Source organism: Stenella coeruleoalba (genome assembly GCF_951394435.1).
Source record: "Stenella coeruleoalba genome assembly, chromosome: 11".
NCBI classification, from domain to species: domain Eukaryota; kingdom Metazoa; phylum Chordata; class Mammalia; order Artiodactyla; family Delphinidae; genus Stenella; species Stenella coeruleoalba.
The window spans coordinates 15,423,996-15,448,717 of NC_137157.1; the positions used below are offsets into that span (position 1 = coordinate 15,423,996).

Consider the following 24,722-nt stretch of genomic DNA (forward strand, 5'->3'; position numbering starts at 1 on the left):
GCAGATTCTAAAGAAGAGCATTTTATAGAGGGAAAAATAGAACATATAAAGGTTAAGAGACAGATTGTGAACTCTGTGAGGGCTGAGATATTTGTCTCTTTCTCCCTTGTATCTGCAGCACTTCGAAAAGTGCCAGTTTCATTCAGTAAGTGATTGTTGAATGAATATAAGGTCATTTTATGTCTAAGGAATGGCATGGCCTTAAGTTCATTGTCCCCAGGAAGGTAGGCAAAGATTCTATTACGAAGAGCCCTGCAAACCACACTAAGTGTAAGAAACTAGGGCTGACATGTTGACGATATTAAGGAATTCCACGGATGCCTGGCACCCGCCAGCTACTCCTCTTCCCCAGAGCACATGCAAGGGTGCCATGCCGCGAGGGCCGCAAGAAGAAGGGCGCCAGCTCTACACACTCCAAAGTAGAGCTGGGGTCTCCAGCTAAAGCTGGATGGAAGCACATGGTTTGGGCTCCAAGTCTACGTGGAGCCTCCTACTTTGCTCTTTCCAACCCATCCTGCCCTCACTCCCCGCCCGGCTGCCCCGCCGACTCCTGGAAGACACCAGGCTGTCTCCAGGGCTCCGTGAACCCCGCGGGAGGAATCCCGGAGCGCGCTCCAACCACCCCCGGCCCCGCCCTCCTTCCCACTGGAACGCAGCGAGAGCGCAAGCGCGCCTTCCAGAGCAGAGCGCGCGCTCGCGAGCTCCCCGCATACCCGTGCGCATCCGGGTCTCGGCGAACCTCAGCCAACGGTGGACGTTCACGGCCCTCGAGGGCGGGGCTAAGCCTTCTCTCACATGGGGCCTCTGCTCACAGTGGGCGCTTCCAGGCAACACCAACCAGTCAGCCGAGAAAAGGGGCAGAGGGAGAATGTCTAGCGTCTGGGCGAGGATAGACCGTTTTGAGATGGAGCAGCTGTCGCCCCGTAGAAGCGACTGAAGTGCAAGCAGATTCCCCAGAGCTGCTGTAGTAAACACACTTCAGAAACGTGAGGTGCCGGTGGTCACGTGGGGAGTGCCCCCTCCAATGAGGAGCCGAGGGCGGGGCCGAGGCCGCTGACGCGGCGGTGGCGGCGGAGTCACCCGGCCAGCCTCGGGACCGGTCACCGGCCGGCAACCGTCCAGCGGCCTCGACCACCGCCTCCGTGCTCCGTCCTCACTCCTCTTTCCCGGGCCGAGAGGCAGCGTGGCCGACAGTGGCTAAATTCTCTCTCATTCCTGTCGGCGACTCGCCTCAGGCGGGCCGTCTGCTCCTCGGGGGCCGCCTCGGTGGGGCTAGGTTTCCGTGACGAACCTCCTGGGGCTGCCCGCGCCCGCTCGGGCCGTCGTGTCGGCTCGATTTTGTTGAACTTGCTCAGCCTCCGCCGGTCCGGGGCCCTCGAAGTTATGCGTCTCGTCCAGGAGGTGGCGGCGGGTGCCGGCTCCTAAAGGCGTCATACCCGGACTCCGCTGACTGGGCAACCTCCATTCATCTTCCAGCTGCGCCGCCAGCGCCCTCTCCGTCTCCCGTCCCCTCCTCGGACTCATTTTTTCCTTCCCTCCCCTCTGCCGCCCTTTCCTCACTCCTTGGGTGCGGCGATTCTCCTGCGACCGGAGGTGTCGGTTATGAGCCGGACGCCCCTGCCCTGAATTTCTCCGCGGAGGAGCTCGGCGGCTCCCCGCCACCCGCCGCGTCCCCGGGATGGGGGTGAATGCTGTGCACTGGTTCCGAAAGGGGCTTCGGCTTCACGACAATCCTGCCCTGAAGGAGTGTATTCAGGGCGCCGACACCATCCGCTGCGTCTACATCCTCGACCCCTGGTTCGCCGGCTCCTCCAATGTTGGCATCAACAGGTGGCGGTGAGTCAAAATCCCGTGGGAAATTGGTTTCGCTGTTTGCTGAATCAAGACTTCACATGCGATCGGCCAGACCTGAGAATTTAGACCTGGCACCGGCTTGCCTATGCCGTTTTAATTACTGCAGGTGCTTTAAGTATTAAATAGAACGGATTTAATAGTCCTCTGGACAGAGAGTGCTGTGCTGGCAGCCTGGAACACCTTGGCCTTAAGGTGTGAGTTCCGTGGCTCTGCACTAATGGGAACTCTTACCGTGGATTTATGGAGTGCTTAGTGCTGGAGTTAAAGAAACACCCGTCCAGTTCTCAGTGGCCCGTGGGTTGATTTCCTTGGCCTCTTTGTGGCGTTTGAAGGGATTGCGGTTTTTAATGTTTACGTTTGTGTGTGTCTAGTTAACTCATAGTATGGAGAAAATCATTCAGTAGAGTCGCCTCCAAATCCGGTTTTCTTCCACCATGAGGTTGCCACAGGCAAAGCAAGGGAAACATTTCTCTTTGCTCGGCTCTCCCTCTCCACTCCTCCTTGTGGTTGACTAGACAAGCACAGTTTTTCTTTCTAGGCAATGTATAATCCTTCTAGGATTCAGAGCACTGGAAGAAATCGTAGAGAAGCTTTATGATCTTTTCCTGAAACGCCAGGCTAGAGGATTGTTAGGCCCCCTGGTGGAAATGAAACCGTTCTTTCAACAGATTATTGATCACCTACTGTATACCAGGCACTGCTTTAAACACTAGGGATACGGTAGTGAATGAAACAGATAGAACTTCTTGTGCTTTTCAAGCACATGTCCCAGAAAGCATATAGTATTTAGTGGCGATAAAGGATTTGCAGAAATAGAGATAAAAGGGATGAAAAATACAAGGGGTCGGGGTTGGAGTAGCAGTTTAAAATATGGTGATAGGGAAAAACTCAGAGAAAGTCACAGTTGAGCAAGATGATGAAGCAAGTAATGGATTACAGATATCTAGGGAAAAGCATTCCAGGGAGAAGGAACAGTAAGAGAAAAGAACCTGAGTTGGAAATATGCTTAACCTTTGGAAGGAACAACAGAAGAAACCAATATGGCTGGAGCAGAATAAGTGAGAGGAAAAGTAGTAGATGAGGTCAGAGATGTAATAGGGCCAGATTGAGTAGAGCTTTATAGGCAGTTGTCACGATTTGGGCTTTTACTCACAGCAAAGTGGGAATAATTGTAGGATTATGAGCAGAGAAGTGATGTGATTTGACGTAAGTTTTTAAAAAACTTCTCTGGCTGCGGTTCTGAGGACAGACTCAGATTGTGGGATGGAGGTGGACAAAAAGCAGTAAGACCAGTTAGGAGTCCATTGCATTCATCCAGGTGAGATATGATAATGACTTGGACCATAGTGATTGTGGTGGACGTGGTGACAAGTAGTCAAGTGCTGAGTATATTTTGAAGGCAGGATTCACAGAATTTATTGACAGATTGGATATATGGTGTGAGAGAAAGAGAAGGAATTAGGAATGATTTCAAAATTTGACTTGAGAAACTAGAAGGATAGAACTGCTCTTTGCTAAGTGGTCAGTTGAAGAAGCCATTGAGAGGGTGATTTGAGTTCTCTTTTGAACTTGGTTAAGTTTGAAATGTTTATTACACATCCAGGTAGAGATAGCAGATAGGTAGTTGGATATATCTGGAGTTAAGGACAGAGATCCAGGCAGGAGGTATAAACTGGAGAGTCATCACTTTATAGGTACCTTTTAAAGCCATTTATTAATCCATTCAGTCATTGAACAGGTATATGGCATGCATGTACTACATGTCAGACACTTTTAGGTGTAGGGCATTCAGTATAAACAAAATAGCTAAAAAATCCCTGTCTTGTTGAAGCACATTCTGGTAGAGCCATGAGACTATATGAGAACATTAAGAAAATGAGTGTATATAGAGAAGAGAGGCGGTCCAAGAACTGAGCCTTGGGTACTCAAATGTGTTGAAATTGTGGACCTGTGGAAGAACCAGCATAGGAATTTGAGAAGGAACATCTAGGAAGATAAGAAAACCCAGAAGAGTATGGTGTCTTGGAAGCCAAGTAAAGAAGGAGAGAGAGTGTTTCAAAGAAAGTGTTTTACCTTTGTCAAGTTGCTGGTCAAGTGAGATGAGGACTGAAAATTAAAAATCATATTTAGCATTTGAGATCATTCATAATCATGACTAAAGTGGTTCCAGTAGTGTCGGAGACAAAAGCCTTTTGGGAATGGCTAGCTCTTTTTTTTTTTTTTTTTTTTTTTGCGGTACGCGGGCCTCTCACTGTTGTGGCCTCTCCCGTTGCCGAGCACAGGCTCCGGACGCGCAGGCTCAGCGGCCATGGCGCACAGGCCCAGCCGCTCCGCAGCATGTGGGATCTTCCCGGACTGGGGCACGAACCCGTGTGCCCTGCATCGGCAGGTGGACTCCCAACCACTGCGCCACCAGGGAAGCCCTAACTAGCTCTTCTAAGAAGTTTTCCTCTAGGGGGATCAGAGAAATGGTGTAGTTCCTGGAGGAGAACATGAAGTCAAGAGAGGATTTTTTGTAAGATGGGAGAAATTACAGCATGTTTGTGTACTGATGGGAATTATATAGCAACTCTATATAAAACACTTTCCTTAGCAGAATTGGTGTCAAAGTTGATTCTGGAAAAAGATAATAAATGTTATATATTTTAATCTATTAATATCTTAACAATATAGTAATGATTCCCTCTTCATAAGATTGTTAGGAGGATTAAATTAGTTTAAAAATGTTAAATGCGGGCTTCCCTGGTGACGCAGTGGTTGAGAGTCCGCCTGCCGATGCAGGGGACACGGGTTCGTGCCCCGGTCCGGGAAGATCCCACATGCCGAGGAGCCTGTGCGTCCGGAGCCTGTGCTCCACAATGGGAGAGGCCACAACAATGAGAGGCCCGCGTACTGAAAAAAAAAAAAAAAAAAAAAAAAAGTTAAATGCTTAAAATGTGAGTGGTAGTAGTAAGTGCTTATTTGCTGTTTGCTCTTAAATTGGAAGTCCTAGGTAAATAATATCTAGTTAAATGCCTACAGTCAGTTTCTTCTAGAGTACTTTATAAGTTTATAAAACCTAAACTATAAAATTCTGTAGATTAGGGGTTATATATTGCTTTACTTTGTACATCCAACAACTCACATTGTTAAATAATGAGTGAAATAAAACTTGTAAGCATAATAGGAATAGTCCCATATTTTCCTTTTTAAAACGGATTTTTTTAACTACTAAATATTGCCCTTGATGAGTAACAGATAAAGATGTAAATAATGAAGAGAGACAGTTTTCCACTGAAGTCTGTTATAAAAAGGAGGGAGAGATTTTATTTAATTTGTTCTCATAGCACCAACTACAGTGCTTTTCATATAGTAGTAACTCAGTTAATGTTTGTTAATGAAGTGACTTCCAGGAGTCAATAATTTTATGTTTAAACAACTTTATTAATTTACTCATTGACCATAGAATAAGGTGCAAATTCCTTAGCTTGGCATTCAGGCTGTCTTGTGGGTTTCTGTCTTCTTTCCTTTGTGCCATTTCCTTTAATCAACAGTATTTCCTAGATTTTTGGATTTAACAGAAAAACAAATTTTTAAAAATTTATTTTGCCTAAGTAAATTAACAGAACCACCTTTTGATGTTGCCATCATTTCATTTAAGCAACTAGAGAAAGAAGAACAAACAAAACCCAAAGTTAGCAGAAGGGATGAAATCATAAAGATCAGAGCAAAAATAAATGAAATAGAGACTAAGAAAACAGTAGAAAAGCTCAATGAAACTAAAAGCTGGGTTCTTTGACAAGATAAAATTAATGAACCTTTAGCCAGACTCATCAGGAAAAAAAAGGGAGAGGACCCAAATGAATAAAATTAGAAATGAAAAAGGAGAAGTTACAATGGACACCACAGAAATACAGAGGACCATAAGAGACTACTACAACCAACTATATGCCAATAAAATGGACAACCTAGAAGAAATGAACAAATTCTTAGTAAGGTGCAATCTCCTAAGACTGAACCAGGAAGAAATAGAAAATATGAACAGACCAATTACAAGTACTGAAATTCAATCGGTGATTAAATAGCTCCCAACAAACAAAAGTCCAGGACTAGATGGCTTCACAGGTGAATTCCACCAAACATTTAGAGAAGAGTTAACACCTGTCTTTCTGAAACTATTCCAAAAAACTGCAGAGGAAGGAACACTTCCAAACGCATTCTATGAGGCCACCATCACCCTAATACCAAAATCAGAAAAAGATACCACACACAAAAAAAAATTACAGGCCAATATCACTGATGAACATAGATGCAAAAGTCCTCAACAAAATACTAGCAAACTGAATCCAGTCGTACATTAAAAGGATCATACATCATGATCAAGTGAGATTTATCCCAGGGATGCACAGATTTTTCAGTATCCACAAATCAATCAGTATGATACACCACATCAACAAATTGAAGAATAAAATCCATATGATCATCTCTGTAGATGCAGGAAAAGCTTTTGATAAAATTCAACATCCAGTTATGATAAAAACTCTCCAGAAAGTGGGCATAGAGGGAATATACCTCAACATACTAAAGGCCGTATATGACAGACCCACAGCTAACATAATCAATGAAAAGCTGAAAACATTTCCTCTAAGATTAGGAAAAAGACAAGGATGTCCACTCTTGCCACTTTTATTCAACGTGGTTTTGGAAGTCCTAGCCACGGTGATCAGAGGGGAAAAAAGAAATAAAAGGGAGCCAAATTGGGACAGAATAAGTAAAACTGTCACTGTTTGTGGATGACATGATACTATACATAGAAAATCCTGGAAGATGCCACCAGAAAAATACTAGAGCTTATCAATGAATTTGGTAAAGTTGCAGGATACAAAATTAATATGCAGAAATCTGTTGCATTTCTATATGGTAACAGTGAAAGATCAGAAAGAGAAATTAAGGAAACAATTGAATTCACCATCACATCAAAAAGAATAAAATACCTAGGAATAAATTGACCTAAGGAGGCAAAAGACCTGTACTCCAAAAACTGTAAGACCCTGATGAAAGAAATTGAAGATGACACAAACAAATGGAAAGATGTACTGTATTCTTGGATTGAAAGAATCAATATTGTCAAAATGACTATACTACCCAAGTCACTCTACAGATCAAAGTACCAATGGCATTTTTCACAGAACTAGAACAAAAATTTTTTAAATTCGTATGGAAACAAAAAAGACTGCGAATAGCCAAAGCAATCTTGAGAAAGAAAAATGGAGCTGGAGGAATCATGCTCCCTGACTTCAGACTATACTACAAAGCAACAGTAATCAAAACAGTATGGTACTGGCTCAAAAACAGAAGTATAGATCAATGGAACAGGTAGAAAGCCCATAAATAAACCCACACACCTATGGTCAATTACTCTACAATAAAGGAGGCAGTAACGTGTAATGGAGAAAAGACAGTCTCTTCAATAACCGGTGCTGAGAAGACAGGACAGCTACATGTAAAAGAATGAAATTAGAACATTCTTTAACACCATACACAAAAATAAACTCAAAATGCATTAAAGACCTAAATGTAAAATTGGATATCATAAAACTCTGAGAGGAAAACATAGGCAGAACACTCTTTGACACAAATCGTAGTAATATCTTTTTGGATGTGACTCCCAGAGTAATGGAAATAAAAACAAAAATAAACAAATGGGACCTAATTAAACTTAAAATCTTTTGCACAGCAAAGGAAACCAGAAAGAAAACAAAAAGACAACCTACAGAATGGGAGAAAATATTTGCAAATGATGTGACCGACAGGGAATTTATCTCTAAAATATACAAACAGCTCATACAGCTCAATATCAGAAAAAACAAACAGTCCAATCAAAAAATGGGCAGCAGATCTAAATAGACATTTCTCCAAAGAAGGCATACAGATGGCCAAAGGCACATGAAAAGATGCTCATCATTGCTAATTATTAGATAAATGCAAATCAAAACTACAATGAGGTATCACCTCACACCAGTCAGAATGGCCATCATCAAAAATTCTACAAACAATAAATGCCGGAGAGAGTGTGGAGAAAAGGGAACCCTCCTACACTATTGGTGGGACTGTAAATTGGTACAGCCACTATGGAGAACGTATGGAGTTTCCTTAAAAAACTAAAAATAGAGCTACCATATGATCCTGCAATCCCACTCCTGGACATATATCTGGAGAAAACCATAATTCGAAAAGATACATGCATCCCAATGTCCGTAGCAGCACTTTTACAATAGCCAAGACCTGGAAACAACCTGTATGTCCATTGACAGATGAATGGATAAAGAAGATGTGAAACACACACACACACACACACACACACACACACACACACACACACACACACACACACACTGGAATATTACTCAGCCATAAAAAGAATGAAATAATGACATTTGCAGCAACATGGGTGGACCTAGAAGATTATCACGCTAAGTGAAGTAAGCCTGGCAAAGACAAATATCATATGATATCACTTATATGTGGAATCTAAAAAAAAAATATTATACAAATGAGCTTATATGCAAAACAGAAATAGACCCCCACACATAGAAAACAAACTTATGGTTACCAAAGGGGAAGGGGGGAGGATAAATTAGGAGTTTAGGATTAACATATATACACTACTATATATAAAACAGATAACGAACAAGGACCTACTATATGGCACAGAGAACTATACTCAATATTTTGTAATAACCTATAAGGGAAAAGAATCTGAAAAAGAACATATATATGTGTGTGTGTACATATCTATACACACACACACAAACACACATATATATAGTTATAACTGAATCACTTTGCTGTATACCTGAAACTAACACAACATTGTAAATCAACTATACTTCAATTTAAAAAGAAGGGTGCTCTACTATTTACAGTAGGCAAGACATGGAAACAATGTAAATTTCCATTAACAGATGAATGGATAAAGAAGATGTGGTACACACACACACACACACACACACACACACACACACACACACTCATATACTGGAATATTACTCAGCCATAGAAAAGAATGAAATAAGGTCACTTGCAGCTACATGGATGGACCTAGAGGTTATCCTATGAAGCAAAGTAAGTCAGAAAGAGAAAGACAAATAACATATGATATCATTTGTATGTGGAAGCTAAAATATGACACAAATGAACTTATTTACAAAAGAGAAACAGACTCACAGACATAGAGAACAGACTTGTGGTTGCCAAGGTGGAGGGGGGTGCAGGAGGGGGTTGGATTGGGAGTTTGAGACTAGCACATGCCAACTACTGTATATAAAATAAAGAAGAAGGTCCTACTGTATAGCACAGGGAACAATATTCAATATCCTGTAATCATAATGAAAAAAATATGAAAAATAATATATATGTAACTGAATCACTTTGCTGTACACCAGAAACTAATACAACATTGTGAATCGAATATACTTCAGTTTTTAAAAAAGGAGTGCTTTAACATTAAAAAAAAGTTTGAAGGACATTGTTACAAAATAAAAGACAGTTCTTTGATTTGAATAAATTAAGCTTTATGAAAATTCACTTTGCCCCATTTGATCTCTCAGACCAGTGAAAATTTTATCGTGAATTTGTCATCTTTGGATTTGAGTAGTTTATAGTATTTCAAGTCCTTCCTTCACTTATTTCTTGTTGAAGTTATGTGACACAAAAACTTATATGTGAATGTCCATAGAGTTACTATTATTCATAATAACCTAAAGGTAGAAACAACCTAAATGTCCATCTGTTGATGAATGGCTAAACAAAATATGATATATCTGTACAATGGAATATTATTCAATCATAAAAAGGGGTACTGATACATGCTACAACATGGATGGACATGAAAACATTATACTAAGTGAAGAAGCCAGTCACAGTATCCCACATGCTATTTGATTCTATTTATATGAAATGTCCTCAACGGGTAAGTATGTAGAGATAGAAAATAGATTAGTGACTCCTTCGGTCTGGTGGGGGAGGGGTTGTGGGAGTTGAGCTAAGGGGCATGGGGTTTCTTTTTGAGGTGATGAAAATGTTCTAGAAGGTGATGGTTGCACAACTTTGTGAATATACTAAAAACCATTGAATTGTACATGTTGAAAAATAAACAAAACCCCAGAACCCTACTCACCTCTTTAAGGCCCAGTCCAAATGACGCCGTTTCCAATATACCTTTCTTTAACATCTTGTCTGGTTGATGAACAGTTTTGTGAGCTCTTATATCATTTTTTGATACTACTTATATCATCCTTAGTAATTACTTCTTTCATTTGTAAATATTGATATAGTTCTCATATATTCATTTCTCCCCTGTTTAACAGATTGCACCTCTTCTTCCTAAAGAGAAGATACTATTCATTTAATCAGAGTTTATTTGGGGTTCATATTCATGGCAGGCACTATTCTTGGTGCTGGGGATACAACAATGAATAAACAGAAAAAGTCCCTGCCTTGAGAAGCTTCTAGTATAGGAGGAAAAACAGACAATAAAACAAACATATCAGCTGGTGGTAATTGTAATGGAGAGAAATAAAGCAGAATGTGAGAACAGAGACCTAAATGAAGGAGAAAAAAGCTATGGAAATATCTGGGGGAAGAGCCCTGTGTATTCTTCACAATGTCTAGCATCATGTCTTGTACAAAGTAGGCATTTGGTAATTATCTTTTAAATTTTCTTTGTTAAGTCTAGGATTTGGGAGAGGGGCAGTTACTTCCCTTAACTTAGATGCTAATGTGTAACAAACTCATAATTTGGAAAAATAATTTTTAATGAAGAGATTACTTTTGATATTTAAACTTAAACATGTTTATGACACAGTTGATGCTGTCACATGAGAGTCTCTTAATTTTCGTAACCGAATCTATAAATGTATCCACATCTTTACTTATTCTTTCCTTCTACTGTATGACTTCAGTGAAAGAGATATTGCTTACCCTATTCAAAACCAGTATCTTTTCTCCATTGTATATTCTTGCCTCCTTTGTTGTAAATCAATTGACCATAAGTGTCTGGGTTTATTTCTGGGCTTTCTATTCTGTTCCATTGATCTATGTGTCTGTTTTGTGCCAGTACTATATTGTGTTGATTACTATAGCTTTGTAGTATCATCTGAAGTCAGGGAGCATGATTCCTCCAGCTCTGTTCTTTCTCAAGATTTGGCTTTTCAGGGTCATTTGTGTTTCCACACAAATTTTAAAATTATTTGTTCTAGTTCTGTGAAAAATGCATTGGTATTTTGATAGGGGTTGCATTGAATCTGTAGAGTGCCTTGGGTAGTATGGTCATTTTAACAATATTGATTCTTCCAATCCAAGAACACAGTGTATCTTTCCATCTGTTTGTGTCATCTTGAATTTCTTCCATCAGTATCTTATAGTTTTTGGAGTACAGGCCTTTTGCCTCCTTAGGTAGGTTTATTCGTAGGTATTTTATTCTTTTTGATGTGATGGTAAATTCCATTGTTTCTTTAATTTCTCTTTCTGATCTTTCTGTGTTAGTGTATAGAAATGCAACAGATTTCTGTGTGTTAATTTTGTATCCTGCAACCTTACCAGATTCGTTGATGAGCTCTAGTAGTTTTCTGGTGGTGTCTTTAAGATTTTCTAATTTGAAAAGATACATGCATCCCAATGTTCACAGCAGCATTGTTTACAATTGCCAAAATATGGAAGCAACCTAAGTGTCCATCAACAGCTAAATGGATAAACAAGATGTGGTGTGTGGTGTATATATATGTATGTGTATACACACACACACACACACACACACACACAATGAAATACTATACAGCCATAAAAAAGAGCGAAAATTTGCCGTTTCCAGCAACATGGAGAAACATGGAGGGTATTATGTTAAGTGAAATAAGTCAGACAGAGAAAGAAAAATACTATATGATATCAGTTATATATGGAATCTAAAAAATACAACAAACTAGTGAATATAACAAAAAAGAAACAGACTCACAGATACAGAGAACAAACTAGTGGTTACCAGTGAGAAGGGGGAGAGGGATAATAGAGGGGTGGGGGAGTGGGTGGTAAAAACTGTTGGGTGTAAGATATGCTGCAAGGATGTATTGTACAACATGAAGAATATAGCCAATATTTTGTAATAATTGTAAATGGAGTGTAACCTTTAAAAATTGTATAAAGTAAAATAAATGCCTTTAAAAATCCCAATATCTTCATCTGTACTCTATAAACTTTGTTAGCTTTATTGAGGTATAATTGACAAATTGAAATTGTATATATTTAAGCTATAAGATAGATTTTTTGATATATGTATTCATCGTGAAGCTCATTTTTGATTATTCACTTTCACCTTTTCTTTAACGCTGTCCTCTTTTTAAGTTGCTTCCAATCAACATTTACACATGCTTAAAACCAAATTCTATAAACAAACAACAACAAAAAACCAAACAGGAACGAAACCTACCCTTGACATTCCTCTCCTGAAACTATGTTTCTCAGTTCCTTTATAGTCACACTTCCTAAACAAGGTGTCTAAATACTGACTGACTTCATTTCTTTATCTTCTACTCACCCTTGAACCCACTCCAAATTTGGTTTTACCCACTCCCCATCCCCTTCTCCACCAAAACTGTTTTCATCCAAAGGATACTTTAAAACTTTTCATTCCTGGACTTTTTACTGTTTGACACATTTGACTACACATTCCTCTTCTTCCCTCTGCTTTGGTTAGAGGATTCTCCTACGTTTGTTTTTCTGCCAGAGCTATTAGTGTTCTTCCTTAACTTCTCTTTTTCTGTTCAACCCTTAAATGCCCCTTAAGTCTGTAATCTCCACCCTCTTTTCCTTATTCCTAGGTAATCTTCTCTCTTCATAAAGTCAGTTACCAATCTATATGCCCAGAATTCACAAATTAGTATTTGCAGCCCAGATCTCTCACCTGACCCCCAGATATGTGTCCACTATATATAGATTCCCTCCATATTTGAATGTATTATATTATCTTAAACTCAATTTGTTCAAAACAGAGTGCATCTTTTCCCTTACCTCTTTCTCAAAAACAAACAAAAAACTCCAAACTGACTTTTCTTGTGTTTCTTATCTTCATAAATAATACTGCCATTTGCCCAGTTGCTCACAGAGTTTACATATTAGGTTAATTGTGTATTCATTTATTCTACAGATAAATGTGTGTCCCTACTGTGTGCCAATCACTTTGCTAATTTCTGAGGATAAAATGGTAGTCAACAGATAAATTCTCTGTCCTCAGGGAGTTTACAATGTAGAGACAGATTTATTCAGAAATAAAGTAATCATGGAAGTACATTCTTCTGTCTCCATTGCCACTTTAGCCCATACCACTATCCTTTTTGTGTAGATTTTTCATAGTTTACAAATCATTGTTCCCCTTGCCCTCCTCTAATTCATCCTTTACACAACAACCAGAGTCATCTTTTAAAATTGTTAATCTGATCATGTCCTTTGCTATTTTAAAATCCTTCAGTAACATTTATTTACCCTTATGTAAGGGTTCAAAAAACCATAGCATGGTTTAAAATCTCTGTGTAATCTGGTCTTCTGCTTCTTTTCCCAGCCTCCAGGGATTGCCTCACTGAGGCATTTGAACTAAGCATTGAAGTATGAGATGGATCTTAATAAACAGAGAAAAGAGGGAAGGGAATTCCAGCCAGAGGGAAGAAAATTCCAGACTGAGGAAAAAACGTGAGGGGAGGCACTGTATTCTGATACTGGTGAGGAGGTTGATGTAACCGAATCATGTCATGCATAAAAAGATAGGCAGTGTTGTTTAGCACTCTTGGTTCAGTGCTTTAGATGGTTGCCTGACTCAGACGAGCTTAAGCAGAAAGACAGTTTATTGGCAGGTGTAACTGAACAATCCAAGGGAAATTGGCTTCAGACATGGGTTGATGCTAGGGCTCAGAAGGGCCAAATTCTCTCTGCATCTCCAAACTTCACTTATTCTGCACTGGGTTTTCAGACAGGCTGTCCTCTGGTGGTAAAATATAGCAATAACAATAGCAGGTATATAGTAAAAAGCATTTGCTTCTGCCCCAGAAGTGTCAGCAAAAGTCTGTGGCATTTCAGTGGCTCTGTTTGAGCCAATTCTGAACCAGTCATTATGAACCTGATTGTCTGAGCTGGAGTTGTTTGCCTCATGGGTGGAATCAGCTTGACTGGACTGAAGTAACTGAAGTAGAATAAGTAGGAAGTAGGTGGATGTCCTAAAACAACAGATGCCTATTATATAAGAACTTGGATCAGAAAGTGGGACTAAGTCAGAAAAACTTTGACCCCTGTTAGGGAACTATAACTTTGGCATCTGAGTGAATGATAGAGAAAAGAGACAATATAGCAGTGTGAAGCTTTATCAACAGTTCAGTTGAAAGATAATATAGACTTGAATTAGGGAAATGGCTGTGAGGAAGGGGAGGGATGCAAGAGGGTAATTGTAGAGGTGCGATGGATAGTTTAGGTGACTGTAAAAGGCAGTTACGTAGAGGAGGGTGAGGGAGAGAGTAAAATGTAAGATTCTCATGCTTTATGCCTCTTTGACAATTAAACATTAACTAAGTTAGGGATAGATCATATTTAGATGATGACAAGAGTGAGTGTAGTTTAGGTCATGATGAATATGAGGTGCTGCTAAGATATCAGTATGGGAAATGGAGAAAATAGAAGTTCAAGTTCGGGGAGTATAGACATTAGAGCTGTGGATATGGGAGTAATTCCTATATAATTAATAGGTGAAGCATGACTGCTGATATTAGATAGAATAAGACCCATCAGTACCTTGGAGAATACTGTATTTAAGATGAATAGGAAGTGGTGAAGGAGACTGAAGAGAATCAGTCAGAGAGAAAGGGAGTCAGGAAACCAAAGGTGGCAAGAATTTTCCTTCATTGTGCTAAAGAAGGCAGGTTAGGATGAGTTTTGACAGTTACGCGGGAAAAATTTGTCAGAGACTTGGAAATGGGCAGAAGAAATTACTGCGTATCTGAATGCTGGGCATTGGACCCTCCAGAACCTAGAGGACCCTCCAGGAATTATATTATTTTGATTTAGAGATATATATTTTTGTCCTTGATTGACTAGACTGTTTTACAACTCTGCAAAAAGGCGACAGAAGTTTCGTTCTAGAAAACTGGTAACAACAAATATTTCCTGCCTATACTAATGCAATTATTCCTGTTCATGCCATGCAAATGAATTTTATAGACTGGGCAATATAAATCTCTGAATGTCAGATTCTCATTTGAACCAGTTTTAACATCTTACTGGTTCCTTCATTCATTAATAAGTTCATTTCACATTTGTATGAGAGTCGTGATTTAACCATTTTAAAAATTATACTTTAACTATTACAAAGGCCTTTGGTAAACTTTGGGAAAGCAGCTTCAATGTAGTTGTAAGGACAGAAATCAGGGTGTTACAGAAAGTGTGTCTGTGTGTGTGTGTGTGTGGCTGGTGTAGGGGAGGAGGGTGATGATTGAGGGATTGGTGAAGAGAGTTTTTATGGGAGAGGTAAGACATAAGCTGGATGCACAGGTTCTGGACAGGCTGAGGGAAGGTGAATTTTGGGTAGATCATCAGAATTGTAGTCCAGACAGGATGACAAATAGAAAATAAAATATATAGATAAGGTGAGGCCCGAATGTGTAGTCCTTTTAATGACAGCCTGAAGTGAGTTTAGAACATCTGACTGTCCTAAAACCTAGATACTAATCCCTGCTTTCCTGTTCAGTAGCAATTGGGCTGACTTTGGGTAAGTCACTCCTTCATTTTATTCATTCAGTAAATGTTCATTAAGAGATTGTTATCTGCCAGGCACTTTGCAAGGCACAAAGATGAAGGTCATAGTTTCTGCCCATAAAGAAACTTTCACACCACTCAAGGACAAATAATTAGAATATAGGATGTTAAATAGGACTTCTGTAGAAATATTCTGGAACTCCTCCTCTCTCAAACCAGTATCTCCCTCCCTCCTACCTCCTACACTTTCCCTCCCCCCAACTCACTCTCTCTCTCTCTTTCTCTCTTCCTCTCTCCCTCTCTCTATCTCTCTCTCTCTCTCTCTCTCTCTCTCTCTGTTCTCACACACACATACACACACACGCACACACCACCTCTACTCCTAATCCCTCCTCCTCCCCCAGGGTTGTCTCTCTTCTGTGCTCCTAAGATTATCCTAATATGAAAAGGAAGATACTAAAAAAAAAAAAAAAAGCCCTCTTATCTGATATCATTGGGACTAGCAGTTAGTTATTTGAAAAAGGCAAGTGTAAAAAATAACATATAAATGTACATTAATTTGACAGCTTTTGATGTAGGGTGGAATTCTAGGTCTGGATTCTCTGTCTCTCTTCTTTATCCACGTTTACTCCTTAGGTGATTTAATCTAGTCACATACTTGAATACCTCATGCATTTCCTGCCCTGACCTCTATCTTGAGTTACAGACCTAGGTATCTAGTATTTTTACTCAGATTGCAAATAAGCATCTTAAATTTAATTTTGCCTCCTTCTCCTCCACCTCCCACTGTTTCTCTATGTCACATATGGCAACATTCACCTCATTGCTCTGCAAAAACCTAAGAACCATCTTTCCTTCATTGCTTTTTTTCCCTCACAACCCCATCTCTAGTCCTTCAGCAATTACTGTTGCTTTTCTTTCAAAATAATTCCCATATTGATTCAAATCTCACATTTCCACTGCTATCATACTATCCAAGTCACCAACATTTCTTGCAGGACTACTGCAGTAGCCTCCTAACTTCTCTACTTCCATTTTTATAACTTCCTTCCCAGTCTCTTCCATGTGGAAGCCAGAGTAGTATTTTAAAAAACCTTAATCAAATCAGGTCATTCCCACGCTCAGAATCCTCCAGTGACTTCCAGGGTATTAGCATTTCTACTTCTCTACCTGAACATTATATTCCCTTATAACTTAACAGGGCTCATTCCTTCAGTATCTCTCCTTAGAGAGGCCTTTTCTGACCATCCTATGTCATTGCCCCTACTCCTTCCCTGCATCTCCCACTTTTCACTTTCTTCCTCCTTGCCCTGTTTTATTTTTCATGGCATTTATTACTACCTGAAATCATTGATTGATTGATTGAATGACTGATTGATTGATTGTTTTATTCCTTCACCAAATTACACAAGAGAGGGGTTGATTCATTATTGGTTCCTCAGTCCTGTAACACAGTTCTCACTGGTTGGTCTAGGGACGTTTTGGGTTCCCAAGACTCTTTCAGGGTATTTGTGAAGTCAAACTATTTTTGTAATAATACTAAGACATTATATGACTTTCTTACTGTCATTTTCTCATATCTGTACAGTTGAGTTTTCTAAAAGCTACACGGTAAGTGATGACATTATTGGCTATGATGGCTAATGGAATGTGTGCTGGTGTATTCTTGTGTTTTAAAATTTTTTCAGCTTTAATTTCTCACATGAATGTTGGTTGATATTACGTATAAGACAAAGCTCTTCGGGGTTACTCAGTAATTTTTAAGAGTATAAAGGGTCCTAAAGCCAAAAAAGTTTGAGAACTACTGCCTTAGAACAGCACCTGGCACAGGGTAGGTGTTCATTGTACACTTGTGGATTGAGTGTCTAAATGAATATTGTTCTGCTGAGTTTGCTGATGGAGTTTCATGTTGGCTTTCATGCATAAATTACACTCATAGTATGATATTGCCTATCATTTTCTTTAAAGTTGATTAAAACCTTAAAGACGCTTGTGAAGCAAAGCAGTATAGAATTCCTCTAGTACATTTTTTTCTTCTGATCTATTATAGCTATCTTATCCACAGATAATTAGAAACTTTTTTGGTGATTTGCCATTTATCAAGCCTTTTTGAAGCATTCAATTTAGTTTTCTTTTTACACTCATTCAATCAGTTTATATAAAATGTAATTATGTGATTACAATAAGAAATTCAGCTGGAATGAACAGGTTTAAATAACACAATTGACTCTTGACATGCCTAGAAGTTTGATTAGAACAATAATCGGTTGTAACACAGAGCAATAGCTTGCTTTTCTTAAGCTGACTTTAGCCATGGCCATCAGTCAGTCAGTATGGCTTTGTATGTTTCACAGGAGTTATGGAGAGATTGTATGATGTCTATATGGAAATAGCAAAAATAGTTATTAGTAATATAAAAGCTGTAACTTTTCTTTTTAACTTGATATTTTAAAATTAATTCTGACATTTTTATTTGGTTTGGATCGCATATTTGTTTTAATCGGGCATTAGAGTTTCCTAGAGATGAAAGAAGGAAAAATGCAGTTTTAAAAATGAGATTCTATTGACTCTAGTTATTTTTGCCATTTTTATCTTATCGCAGCTCTCTCCCCTCAGTAGCAACAATAACAACAAACTAATATCTTAACATTTGTGGTTTTATTCTAGTTTTGCTGTTTTAAGTGATATAAGCCGGCAGGAATTAAAAGGCTATAAATACAATGACTTAATATTAAACTACTGTGCTATAGTGTGTATGTACTGGCCAATCTTTTTACTGTTATTAACATATGATGAGTGGTCAGATTCTAATTTGGGGGTTAAAATACCTTTTTTGTTATAGGATTTAATGTTATTATTTTTTGTAGTGAGGGTCATAATTTTGGATGATATAATGGGAATAGAAAGGAAAGATTGAATGAAAGGGAAATACTAAAAATGATTTGGCAACATATATGAGAGGTTTTAGAAAAAGAAACAATGAAGATTCTAAGTTTTGAGATCCCAGAAAGGGAGATATGAAGTCAGAAGGAGCTAGTTCAGGAGTTAGGATGATAAGCTTGTTTCAAGGTGTACTGTAGTTAAGGAAACAGTAGGATATCCAGGTACAGGTACAATTGGTTAACAGGGACTGAAGCTGGGAAGGGAAGTTGGGGCTAGATGTATATATATAATTGGAAATAATCCTTTTTGAGGTGGTAATTCAAAATAGAAAATTATGAAAATACTAAAAGAGGGACATAAGAGAAAACAAAAAGGAATGACAGTGTTTATGATTTTTGAAAAAATATACATGTTAAAATCTTTGTACTCAAAAATTTCAGTTTATAGCAGTAATAATAAGCTTCAAAGGGCCTTTCCCACCCAAAGATGATATATTTATCTATATGCTTTTCTAATACATTTATATTTTCATTTATACATAAAAATATCTACAATTTATATTGACACTGAGGTTGAACTTCTAACTTCTTTTTCCCCAATTGAAGGTCATTTCCCCCAAATGGTGTTCAGATGTTCCAACAGTATTTATTGAATAATATCCCCACTGAAATGATATCTTAACCATACACTAAATTTTTAAATATTTTGAGGTCTGTTTCTAGGCTGTTTAATTTTCAAAATATGAAACTTTTTCTGATGAAAAATAAATTGTAAACAATTCAAAAAATATGAAGAAAATATCTGGTAATAGTTTAAAAGTACGAAAATATGAATGCATATGTATATTAAAACTAAGCATATTTATACATAAACTTTGGTGTCTCTATTCAAAAATGTAAATGATTCATTGGGTATTACTTTGGGAGCTAATTTTGTTAGGTTTTGATAATGGGATCATGTTAGCCTTGTAAAATACTTCATATCCTTTTTATACTCCCTAACATTATAAAAAAGATGAATTCTCTGTTCCATAAGGGTTTGCTAGAATTCACCCATAAAGTCTTTTGGGTTGGGGTCTTTTGGGAGTAGGCAGATTCTTTTTGTAAATATCTCAGGGTACCTGTGCAGTCCGCACACTGTACTGCCAACATCAAAAACCTTGCTAAAAGGATGAATTTTAGCTTCCATTTTAGTAGTTTATGACTCTCTAATCTACTTTTCCTATGGACCGTTTATTGGATTTAGAGTCCATACCTGACCCAAACTGTTCCAGTTTGGAATTTGGAAGTTTGGAAAAGGGATACACAAACTCTAGTTGATTGATACTGTGCCTAGACACTGAGCAGTCATAAAAAGCTAGGTATCTTAGCATAGAAAGGTGATTGTAGAAAGAGAAAAACAAGACCATTCATTTCCAAAAAGGAGCAGGTATCCTGGGTTCCTAACATTCCAGAACCCTTAGACTTGACTGTATTTCCTGAGCATAGGTTACCTGAGATACTCCAGTATTCTTCCAATTTTCTTTTTTTTTTTTTTTTTTGCTTGACTTAGTTTCTTTTTGGTCACTTTGATAATTGAATTTGATAATAATTCATATTTTCTTAAAATGTCTACCACTTAATCTAATCACATTTTCATATGTATTGTCAAAGTTGTATACTATATTCTTTTATTTTAATAACCACTGCTGTTATGGTCCCTTTCTTATATTACTAATAGGTATTTGTATAGTTTTCTTTTTTTATTTTTTAGTGAGACTTGACAGACGCTTTTCTATCCTATTGATCTTTTGAAAGCATAGCTCTCACAGAAGGAAAAAAGAATATTGCAAAGAGTTACCTCCACAAAATGCATCGACTCAGATGGTTGGGTTCTACCAAACTTTTAAGAACATGTAGCTTCAGTGCTATAAGAAGCACTGTTCTGTAGCATGGTAAAAGAAGAGGGAACTATAGTCCAGTATTATTTAGGAATAAAATGTACAAATTTATCAAATGGAATACAAAATCATATTTTAGAAGTATACTCTATTGCATATAGAAAATGCAAGGATAATTCAATATTGGAAATATTTTAATATAAATCTATATTTAAAGAACAAAGAAAAATCATAAGATCATCTTCATAGATGCTGAAAAGACTTCTGATAAAGTTCAACATCCATTCTGAATAAAAACTAGCGCTAAACCAGTAATAGAAGGCTGCCTCCTTAATACAGTTATATTAAAAAAATCAGCTCAAAAGCCAGCATTATGCTTAATGAGTAAATTTTGGAAGAATTTCTGTAAAATTGAGAACAAGATACAAATGCTTGTTACCATCACTATTACTATCATTGTGCTAGAGATACTAACCAGTGAAGTCTAAAAGGCATAACAATGGAAAAGAAGGTAAAAGTATTGCTTTTAGATGATATGATTTTACATCTGAAATGTCCAGGAGAATCGACTGAAAGTGTTATAAATAATAAAAGAATTTAGTAATGTGGCTGGGCACTATTTTTCTTAACCTTGGGTGCAGAGAGTTAAACTGATCTTTAGATCAAGACACATTGTTGTCATGGGTGTATATAAAATCTCTTGCTTGATTTCTTTCTTTCTTTAGTCTCCTTTATATCTATCTATTTGAATTTCCTTTCCCTCATAAAGAAATGTCTTAATACTTGTTTATGTTATATTATTTTTCATAAAATAATTATATAGTATGTTATTACCTATATTCTAGTATATTTGTTTATCTTTTTGTAACTGTGTATTCTTGAAAAAAAGGGTATTATTGTTTTCTGTACATTTATTTTTTAAGTTATGTAAAAGTCATAGAGTAGTAAATCTTATTCTGCTACTTTCTGTCACTAGGCACTAAAATTTTAAGATTTACTCATGTTGGTACTTCTAATTCACTGCCTCTAATAGCTGCGTAATACTTTTGTGGGACGTTTACCTCATTTTACCTACCTGTTATCTTAGTGATAGCTACTTCCAATTTCCTGGCATCACAGATTATGTTGCAGTGAACATGCTGTACATGACTCTATGTAAGGATTTCTTTGGAACATGTATAAAAATGAATAGAATTGCTGAGTCATAAGATAACCCTATACTTGGTTTGACTAAGAAATGCCAGGTTGCTATCCCCAATAGCCTAACTAGTCTATATTCCCACAAGCAATGTATGAGTATTCATATATTCATATATACCAACATTTAAAAGTTATCCAGGTTTCTAAATTTTACCAGTCTAATAAGTGTAATGTCTGATTGTTTTGTACTTTTCTGATTATAATAGGTTTGAACATTTCTTGTTACCTTGGCTTTAGAGGCTTTTTTCCTTCTATTAAAAATTACTTTTTAATAGTCTTACTCATTCTTCTATTGATGTTTCAACTGTCTTTTAAAATTTTATTTGTAGGAGTCTTAAAATAAATATATATTAAAAAATACCAACAATGACTAACAAGCACGTATAAAGATATTCAACATTGTTAGTCATTAGGGAAATGCAAAGCAAAACCACAGTGTAATACTACTTTACACCCACTAGGATAGTTATCATAAAAATTCTTTTAAAGGAAAATAAGTATTGGTGAGGATGTGGAGAAATCTGAACCCTCATACATTGCTGGTTGAAAGTGTAAAATGATGTAGCCATTGTGGGAAACAGTTTGGTAGTTCCACAAAAAGTTGTAAACAGAATTGTTTGTGGCTGTGTTATGGTTCATACCATATGACCCAGCAATTCCACTCTAAGAATTCCAAAAGAATTAAAAACAGGTATTGAAACAAAAATTTGTACATGAGTGTCCATAGCAGCTCTGTGAACAATCACCAAAATGTCTATCAACTGATGAATGAATAAACAAAACGTAGTATATCCATACAATTGAATGTTATTCAGTGATAAAAAGGAATAAGGTACTACAACATGGATGAATATCCAGAATAGGTAAATCCATAGAGACAGAAAGCAAATTAGTGGTAGCCAGGGATAGGGGAAGGGAGAAATGGAGAGTGATTGCTTAATGGGTACAGTGTTTCCATTTGGGGTGATGAAAATTCTTTGGAACTAGAAAAAAGATAATGATTATGCAACATTATGAATTGAAGTAAATGCCACTAAATTGTGCACTTTAAAACGGTTAAAATTATGTGATATGAATTTTACCTCACAAAATTACAAATAGCTTTCTTTCATATTGGAGATTGGCAAACTTTTTGTGTAAGGGCCAGGTGATAAATATTTTAGACCGTACAACTTTTGTCACAGCTACCCAAATCTCCTGTTGTAGCATGAAAGCTGCCATAGACAATTTGTAAACAAATGAACATGTCTGTGTTCTAATAAAACTTTATTTACAAAGCAGGCAGTGAGCTGGATTGGCCCATGGGCCATACTTTGCTGACCCTCTGTTACATATAAACAACCAGTTAGAAAGTATCATAGGAAGAAAAATCCTTTTTATAACAGCAACAAAGAGAGATGACAATACCCAGCGATAACTTGAATTCAGGTACAAAGAGATTGGTGATTGGATCTTATTCTCTGCCTAAACTCTTGTTCTCAAATAAGGGAGGAGAGAGATGTGAAATAGCTAGGAAATTAACTCCTTCATGACCCATGAGACTTCCTCAGTTGAGAACGTTCTTTCAAGATTGAACAAAGAATATAGTTTTAAGTTTTCCAGTGAGAAGAGGCAGAAAACCTATAATATCAGTTATCAGTCATTTGTAAGGTTTCAGCCTACATACAGACTCTTGCTCATTTTCCTCTTCCTCTTTTCTAAACTTTTCCAACATCTCCCTTCCCCAGTTAGCCTGCAGTCTGGTATCCTGCTATGTAGATTCTCTTCCTTTTCTCCTAGAAAGGCCTCAGGAAAGATACAGTAATCTGTGTGTCTCAGTGGTTTAAAATATAAAAAACAAAACTATAAAACTTGTACAAGAAAACTTGGGAGGAATTTTTTAAATACTCTTGAAGTACAGGGTATGTCTTTCTAACATGCAATTTAGAAACTAAAAAGAAAAGATTGGTAAATTCAGTTAGATAAGCATAGAGAAGTTGTACATGCCAATATAATCATAAAGTCTGAAGACAGCATGCATACGGGAAAAAGTCAATATATATGATAAAAGTCTGGTTTCCTTAATATATTAAGGCCTCCTATGTATAAGTTTATGCATTAGTGTAGATTGTACCTTGGGTCAGCAGATTAAAGGGCTAGATGGTAAATGTTTTAGTCTTTGTGACCCATACAGATAGTCTCTGTCTTATATTCTTCTTCTTCTTTTTTAAAATATAACCCTTTATAAATGTAAAAGCCATTGTTAGCTTGTGAGCCAATATAAAAACAGGCCATGGGCTTGCCTGGTGGCGCAGTGGTTGAGAGTCCGCCTGCTGATGCAGGGGACACGGGTTCGTGCCCCGTTCCGGGATTATCCCACATGCCGTGGAGTGGCTAGGCCTGTGAGCCATGGCCGCTGAGCCTGCGTATCCGGAGCCTGTGCTCCGCAACGGGAGAGGCCACAGCAGGGAGAGGCCCGCGTACCGCAAAAAAAAAAAACAACAAAAAAAAACAGGCCATGGGTCAGATTTGTCCCATGGGCCATAGTTTGCTGACCCTTATTGTAGACAGTTCCTTCTTTCTTTTGTTGAGCATTTTTGGGATTTTTTGCGTTGTGTGATGTTGTTAATGTTGTGATTCCTGCTTTCTCTTCGTTTTGACTTTGACTTGTCTGCTCTATCTTTGCTTTTATTTTTTGTATGACTCTTATAAACAGTATGTACCTGAGTATTTTTAACCTGATTTGAATTTTTAATCTTCAATAGCGAGATGTGATCCATTCACACTTGACGGATTCAGTTCCCTATTTCAGAGACATTTTCTTCTAACATAGTTTTGAATACTTTTTCTATTCCATGTGTTGTGTTCACTACTTGAAATTTACTAATTAAGTGGGATTGGCTTTGACTTTCCTATCTTTATGGTTTCAATCATTTCATTGTTTTTCTCTCAAATTGTTGTAATCTACATGTCATCTCCTACAGTTCCTACGTGTTATAGTCATTTGGTTATACTGTGTGGATTCTGCCCTTTTCTATTTCTAATATAATTCTGTAATGGGGGCCTATTATTAGTTTTTATTCTTACGTAGCTCTGCAATCTTTTTATCTCATTTTTCTATTTTATCATTTTTGTCTCTAAGCATTTGGCAAATTGATTT

At 37.7% G+C, this 24,722-nt stretch overlaps 1 protein-coding gene and 1 pseudogene across 4 annotated transcripts in view; one reads left to right on the plus strand and one right to left on the minus strand.

Annotated features, from left to right (window-relative positions):
• Positions 1-1,266: 1,266 nt before the first annotated feature.
• Positions 1,267-24,722, plus strand: part of CRY1 (cryptochrome circadian regulator 1) — a 93,187-nt gene continuing 69,731 nt past the window's right edge. For all 3 annotated transcript variants that reach the window (XM_079937785.1, XM_079937783.1, XM_079937784.1), the window contains exon 1: positions 1,267-1,836. In XM_079937785.1, coding sequence (XP_079793911.1) covers positions 1,679-1,836 — 158 coding nt within the window. In that variant the 5' untranslated portion in view covers positions 1,267-1,678. The remainder of the gene's footprint in view (positions 1,837-24,722) is intronic.
• The window catches only part of LOC307193885 (small ribosomal subunit protein eS8-like), a 45,301-nt pseudogene continuing 25,861 nt past the window's right edge, over positions 5,283-24,722 (minus strand). Inside the window, exon 3 of the transcript in view lies at positions 5,283-5,393. The product of the transcript in view is annotated as a small ribosomal subunit protein eS8-like (transcript). The remainder of the gene's footprint in view (positions 5,394-24,722) is intronic.